This window comes from Oncorhynchus clarkii, chromosome 1 (assembly GCF_045791955.1).
Source record: "Oncorhynchus clarkii lewisi isolate Uvic-CL-2024 chromosome 1, UVic_Ocla_1.0, whole genome shotgun sequence".
Taxonomy (NCBI): Eukaryota; Metazoa; Chordata; class Actinopteri; order Salmoniformes; family Salmonidae; genus Oncorhynchus; species Oncorhynchus clarkii.
The window spans coordinates 80,432,571-80,439,460 of record NC_092147.1 but is presented as its reverse complement, the minus strand read 5'-3'; the positions used below and the strand labels follow the sequence as shown (position 1 = coordinate 80,439,460).

At 41.2% G+C, this 6,890-nt stretch overlaps 1 protein-coding gene across 1 annotated transcript; it reads left to right on the top strand.

Moving 5' to 3' along the window:
• The first annotated feature begins 505 nt into the window (after positions 1-505).
• Positions 506-6,650, top strand: LOC139417962 (solute carrier family 22 member 7-like). The gene is made up of 10 exons (XM_071166991.1): positions 506-883; positions 1,170-1,273; positions 2,056-2,210; positions 2,364-2,532; positions 2,631-2,754; positions 3,069-3,178; positions 3,409-3,623; positions 4,659-4,767; positions 5,055-5,267; positions 6,034-6,650. Exons 1-10 carry the CDS (start codon positions 506-508, stop codon positions 6,119-6,121), a joined length of 1,665 nt encoding a protein of 554 aa, XP_071023092.1. The 3' UTR covers positions 6,122-6,650.
• Positions 6,651-6,890: the final 240 nt, after the last annotated feature.

Sequence of the window (6,890 nt, the reverse complement as noted above, 5' to 3'; positions counted from 1 at the left end):
TAGCATTCGTCTCATTTCAGGATATCTAGCCTTTGTCTCATTTCAAGATATCTAGCCTTCTTCTATTTTCGCTTTTTTTTTTTACAAACTTGTGTGGGAACTAGCCTGAGTGCCAGCCTGTTGGTACCATCATGCTATCAAGTCCTTGTCACCCACCCATTGTCATGGTACAATGTATGTTTGGCTTGACAATGAGTGATGGAGTTGGCAAGAGCACAAACATCACGTCCTATTCTCATTTTGAACTTAGAAATGGTAACATGTTATTGAATTCTAGAAAGTTTGAAATTGTGAAATATTCTTCAGTTGCTCAAGCAACTCCTTTCTGTCAATGTGTCACCAATTAATGGGACCAACAGACAACCTTTAGACTTGGTGAAAGATTATGACATATTTTTTTGGATTCAACGTTGGTGAATGAGAGAGGGATTGCTGTTGATATTACGAGTCTGTGGACAAGAAGTCTGTGGACAAGAAGTCTGTGTGGACCAAGTGGAAGATGAAGATGAAGTTCGAACACCTACTCTCGGTGGTCAATGGATTTGGACGGTTCCAGATGATGATCATTATCATCAGCTTTATTGGTCGATTCACCCTGCCGTGTCACTTCCTGCTGAACAACTTCATAGCAGCCGTGCCCTCTCACCACTGTGACCTCAGCGCTCTGGATGATGGCAGCCTCTTTGGGAATCTGACCCAGGAGCAGAGACTGACTGTCAGCGTTCCAGTACAGGAAGATGGGACTCCAAGCTCCTGTAAGATGTTCCCAGAGCCCCAGTTCCAGCTCCTTTCCAACTCCAATGACCGTGATCTAGTTACAGTCCTCTGTCAGAATGGATGGGCATATGACAACAGCACCTTCAAATCCACTCTGGCTACAGAGGTAAGTCTTACTGTCTCTTTGTCACAAGACTATAGAAGTCGAAAGGTCATGTTGTAGTCATTGAATGTCTCATTCAAGGAAAGGTCATGTTGTACTCATTGAATGTCATTATTTGACCACTACAGATGTTGCATATAATTTAAGTGTTATTCGTACTTTCAAAGCATATTTGAATATTGTTGCATTGCTAGCTACTCAATGAAAGTCTTTCACAAAAGGAAAGTAGAGAGGCCGTTCTCATTTATACATTGAAGGAGTTTATTCTTAATTCCACCTCTCTCATCAGTGGGACTTGGTGTGTGACCAGAAAGGGCAAAATAAGGCGACAACAACCATCTTCTTCATAGGAGTGATGTTCGGAGCTATGACCTTTGGAAGCCTGAGTGACAGGTAGGTTAACAGTCATTTATTCATTCACAGACAGTAGATTTTAGAGTCACCTTTAACCTAATCTCTTATGTATAGATGCATGTATCAGAACTGCTATGGTAGTGTCTGTCAACAGACTATGGGATGCTACGATAATCATTGATCATTTGGACAAATCGCGATTTTGCAGGTGTTAGTATGTTTTGGCCCATAGCCTTGTTTCTTTTTGACCATTTGAATAGAATACTGTTGCATTGAGGTACTTAATTGTTACCCAATAATGGTTTGATATTGATATAAAAACTGCTGCATTTGGACTTAAATATTTTTAAATAAATCCAATCAAGAGGAATTTTGTTTTTGTATTCTCTCTACATAATAAGATAATCTTATCTTTCTAATTGAAAAAGGGAACTGCCTCACGCTACAGAAACAGGAGAGGCTCCTGCCCTATGGGCCGTTCTGGCTCGGATAAGGCTACTGAATGTACAGAAGTAGGATCTTAATTTGAACCAGTTTGCTATAGAAAATAATCCTGCAGCAACAGGAAATGTGAATTATTATGTGGATTAGAATTAATGGACATTTTTGTAGGGGTTGATAATTTTTTGGTCAGGGAAAATCAAGTCCGAAAGTGGAAATTACAAATATCAGAAGCATTTTTATACCTCAAATATACTACACATTTTATATTTCCTGCATTGCAGGAAAGGTCTTCTGCGACATGGTGATCAAATTAAGATCCTACATCTGTATGTAGATGTTTCTGTTCACCTTCTCTTTACATGTCTTTTTTTCTCTAGGTTTGGTAGGAAGCCCATGCTCCTGGTGTCCTATATCTCTGGCATGCTGTTAGGTTTTGCCAGTGCTTTCTCCACTTCTTTCATCATGTTCGCTGTGCTCAGGTTCTTCACTGGGTTCGGTATCACCGGCATCGTTATCGTCTCATCAGTACTCAGTAATTATACACATGCACACAGGCTCACACACACACAGCCACACTCAAATATGAAGCCCACCCACTAGACAAATACAGATGACCCACGTTGCACCCCAGACACTACCCTCTCCTCATCTGGGGTTGTGTTGTGGTGTTGTCCCATCTCTTCAGGTGTGGAGTGGGTGGACATTGAGCACAGAAAGCTGGTGGGAGTGATTGACAGCCTGTCCTGGACGTTTGGTAACTGCATGATTCCAGCCATAGCCTACTGTGTGACCGACTGGAGACAGCTGACCATAGCGGTCACCTCACCTCTTGCTCTAGCCATACTCACCTGGAGGTTAGAGGGAGGGTCTGACTGATGGACGGACAAAAAAAGGAATGGACAGTTAACCGTTGCTATGTAACTGTGAATGACATCTTTACCTCCTCCAATAGGTGGATTCCTGAATCAGCCAGGTGGCTCATAGCCAATGGGAAGTTTGAGAAAGCTAACTTTTATTTGCAACAATGTGCCCAGATGAACCAGAAGGAGGAGTTTGGATCCAAAATTACGCCAGAGGTAAGCGAATATCAGGATCGGATCAGGATCAGGAAGTTTAAGCAATATCGTAATTCATTCACCTTTCCTTCTAGCCTAGTCCCATATCTGTTTGTGCTGTCTTGCTAACTCCTATGGTCAGATTTGGCAAGACAGCACAAACCGATCTGGGACCAGGTTACTTTCCCTCTGAAAGGCTGGGTGTGATTTTTGCCATATTGCTTTACTTATCCAATAGGTTCAGATGTACACGAGTGCCTAGGTGGTTGAGTCTAAGGATTAGGGGTTGATTTGGGATTCAGCAACTGATCCCCCTCTATTTTTCTTCCCAACAGACTCTATCCAGTATCATTGTGACAGAGAGAAAAGACAGAACTCACTCCTACCTGGACTTGGTCAGGACACCAAAGATGAGGAGGCTGGCTCTACTAACAGGCATAGTGTGGTGAGTATCCCCTCGATCATGATGTCTGTTACAAGTCGCTTTAGTAGATGCATGTTCATCAAGTCTGGTTATACATAACAACGTAAGAGTAATGTAAGAATTTATTTATGAATTCAAGAAAATATCATGAAATGTCAACTTTTAGCTCAACTCAAACTGTCACGACACATGACATCAGTCTACACAGTTTAACAACACCAACAATGCCAACCTGATTTCTCCTACCGAAGGTATGGTGTGGCATCAACATTTTATGGCATTAGCTTCAACATCACTGGATTTGGACTCAATATCTATTTGACCCAGTTTGTGTACGGTGCCATAGAGCTGCCAGCCAAACTATCAGCGTACTACCTTCTGGATAAGGTGGGCAGGAGAAACACAGAAGTGGGATCTTTACTAGGAGCTGGAATCTGTCTCGCTATCAACATCTTCATACCCCGAGGTGAGTGCTTTTTTTTGTTGATTAGAAAGGTGAGCAACTCCGGTCCAGAAGGCAGTATTATCTTTTATAAACTGGGTGGTTTGAGCTCTGAATGCTGATTGGCTGACAGCCGTGATATATCAGACTGTATACCGTGGGTATGGCAAAACCATTTATTTTTACTGCTCTAATTATGTTGGTAACCAGTTTATAATAGCAATAAAGCACCTCAGTGTTTGTGGTATATGGACAATAGGGTTGTATCCAGGATCTCCGCGTTGCATCGTGCTTCAGAACAGACCTTAGCCGTGGTATGTTGGCCATATACCCCACCCCCTCGGGCCTTATTGCTTAAATATAGGAGTTATCATGTAAAAAACTGGGGTTTGCAGCAGGGGCTGCAGTGTGTGCAGGCTTTTGTTTCAGTGCAGCACTAACATACTACCTGATTCAACTAATAGCTCAATTGAAGACCATGCTTAGTTGAATCAGGTGTGTAGCTGGGGTGGAACATACCCTGGCACTTACTAGATCACGACTCTACAGGAGTTATCACGACTCTACAAGAAATATCACGACTCTACAAGAAATATCACAACACTACAGGAGTTATCGCGACTCTACAGGAGTTATCGCGACTCTACAGGAGTTATCGCGACTCTACAGGAGTTATCGCGACGCTACAGGAGTAACCGCGACTCTACAAGAGTAACCACGACTCTACAAGAATAATCACGACTCTACAGGAATAATCACGACTCTACAGAAATAATTACGACTCTACAGGAATAATCACGACTCTACAGGAATAATCACGACTCTACAGGAGTAATCACGACTCTACAGGAATAATCACGACTCTACAGGAATAATCACGACTCTACAAGAGTAATCACAACTCCACAGGAGTATTCACAAATCTACAAGTGTCATCACATCTAGTACTGCTGGGATCTGTTCCAGTCTGTTTCAGTTATTCATGGACTCATCCTCAAGATTTAAATGAGGTGCGTAACTTTGAGTTAAAGGTCATGTTGTTCCCATCCTCTCTTTCAGACATGTCTGTTTTAAGGACGGTGGTGGCGGTGTTGGGGAAGGGTTGCTCGGCAACATCCTTCACAACCGTTGTGTTGTACAGCTCTGAGCTGTTCCCTACTGTGGTCAGGTAAATGATTCTCCTCTCTACTCTCTCTTTAACAAATGAATATTTGATGGGGATTTAGGGTAGTGATTGCACTGCAGACTCAAAACCACATGCCCCTGGCGATGTGGGTTCTCACCTTGGCCACTTTCCTATCTATGCCCCTTTACTTTCAACTTTCCTGTGGAAATGTCATTAAGAATGGAAAAAATACAGAAAGAGATCAACATCAGGAGATTGGGATTCTGATTTAAAGTGTAACTAAAGACATGTCAAAACATGTGTTCTGTGTCTTTCTCGCTGTCTCTCAGGCAGAACGGCATGGGCTACAACTCATCCATGGGTCGTCTGGGAGTGTCTCTGGCCCCTCTGATCCTGCTGCTGGACGAGGTGTGGAGGGACCTTCCACAGGTCCTCCTCTGCTCCATAGCCCTGCTAGCTAGCCTGGTGGCCAGGATGCTGCCGGAGACACGGGGCCGCTGTCTACCAGAGACCATCCAGGACGTCGAGGACGGGCAGACAGGGTACGATATAGCCTCTGTGATACAGACACTTAAGGTTGGATGCAATAGAGCGCATTATAGAGCGGCGCACTTGACCGCTGACAATGTGCCCAATATGCAGAAATCGTTCCACCATTGCGTGGTTGCTAAAATTCTAAAATACTGTCCTATAATTTCAGTTTATGTGACATAACAAGCAATGTAGAGATTAATTGTACCATCTAAACCGCTGTGAAATATACTGCATTTTCAATAACCCAAAATATAGTATTTTCTACTTTTTAAAGCTGGTGTACACAATCTAAAGTAAAAGGACGCAAAAACTAAACTAAGGAAAGGAAGCATAAACAATTGGGCACATAGAATGGATCTACCACTTATCAGACTTGCTTTCAATGAGAATGACAGGTTTTTAACATACATTTTTAAGTGAATTTGGCTGGGTTGCACACAGTGAATTGCACCTTTAAAGGCATTTTCCCAAACGTTTGGGGAGATCACATTCATGGTAAACCCTTCGCATGTCGACTCAAGCGTAAATTACCTTTAAAAGTCTGTTGTTATGCGTTGCGTTATAGCCTACCTTGGATTGAATCCCAGCCTTAGGCCGAGAACAAGGGACTTTATCTCCATATCATTTCAGGGTAACAATAAAGTTGCATAGTATAGATTTCAGTCAAAATGGTGAATTAATTTCTTTCTAAACATGATTATTGATAATCATGAATGTCATAGTAAATGTTTTATCAATGATTTGTATATCTATTTCTTTAATGTACCGTTCTAGGAAAGGTTTGGCTGGATCCCAAGTTGTGGAAACAACAGATATCCCTCTTAAATCAAAGGACAATGATGAGGTGGAAAATGGATACTAAGATTCTTCCTGTATATATTTTTGATATGCCCAAATGTGCACCCTGTGGAATGCTTTTGACAACTTGTAGAGTCTATGCCCGATGAATTCAGGCTGTTCTGAGGGCAAAATGGGTGTAACTCAATATTAGGAAGGTGTTCTTTAATGTTTTGTACACTCAGTGTGTTTGTTACACATCAAAAACAACCTTCAAACCTCTCACTGATCTTATAAAAAAAGATAAACGAAATACAAGAGAACAAAAGAGAAAGAGAGCCTGAAGTGTGAAGCATAATTCAAGTGTTATTCATCACATACAAATGATAATTTACACTTAATTCCAATATTACATTATCTTATTTAGAAAAGACTCCTTTTCTGTTTCATATCAATGAGGAACAAGATTATCTTTGATAATGTATCATAACTCTTTGTGCATTATTCTTCACCATAACCATTGGCAAATGCATGCAATCAATCTTTAATATTGAATATGAACCTATTGTTGTATACACATTTTATACAGTACCAGTCAAAAGTTTGGACACACCTACTCATTTAACGTTTTTTAATAATGCATATGCATAGTAATGCATATGGAATCATGTATTAACTACAAAAGTGTTAAACAAATCAATATTTTATACTTGAGATTCTTCAAAGTAGCCACCCTTTGCCTTGATTACAGCTTTGCACACTCTAGGCATTCTCTCAACCAGCTTCATGAGGTAGTCACCTGGAATGCATTTCAATTAACAGGTGTGCCTTGTTAAAAGTTAATTGAGGAATTT

Coding starts and splice junctions, on each gene's coding strand:
- LOC139417962 (XM_071166991.1), top strand. CDS start 506: ATGAAGTTCGAACACCTACTCTCGGTGGTCAATGGATTTGGACGGTTC. Junction 2,211..2,363: donor TATCGTCTCATCAGTACTCA/GTAATTATACAC, acceptor CCATCTCTTCAG/GTGTGGAGTGGGTGGACATT. Junction 2,755..3,068: donor GATCCAAAATTACGCCAGAG/GTAAGCGAATAT, acceptor TCTTCCCAACAG/ACTCTATCCAGTATCATTGT.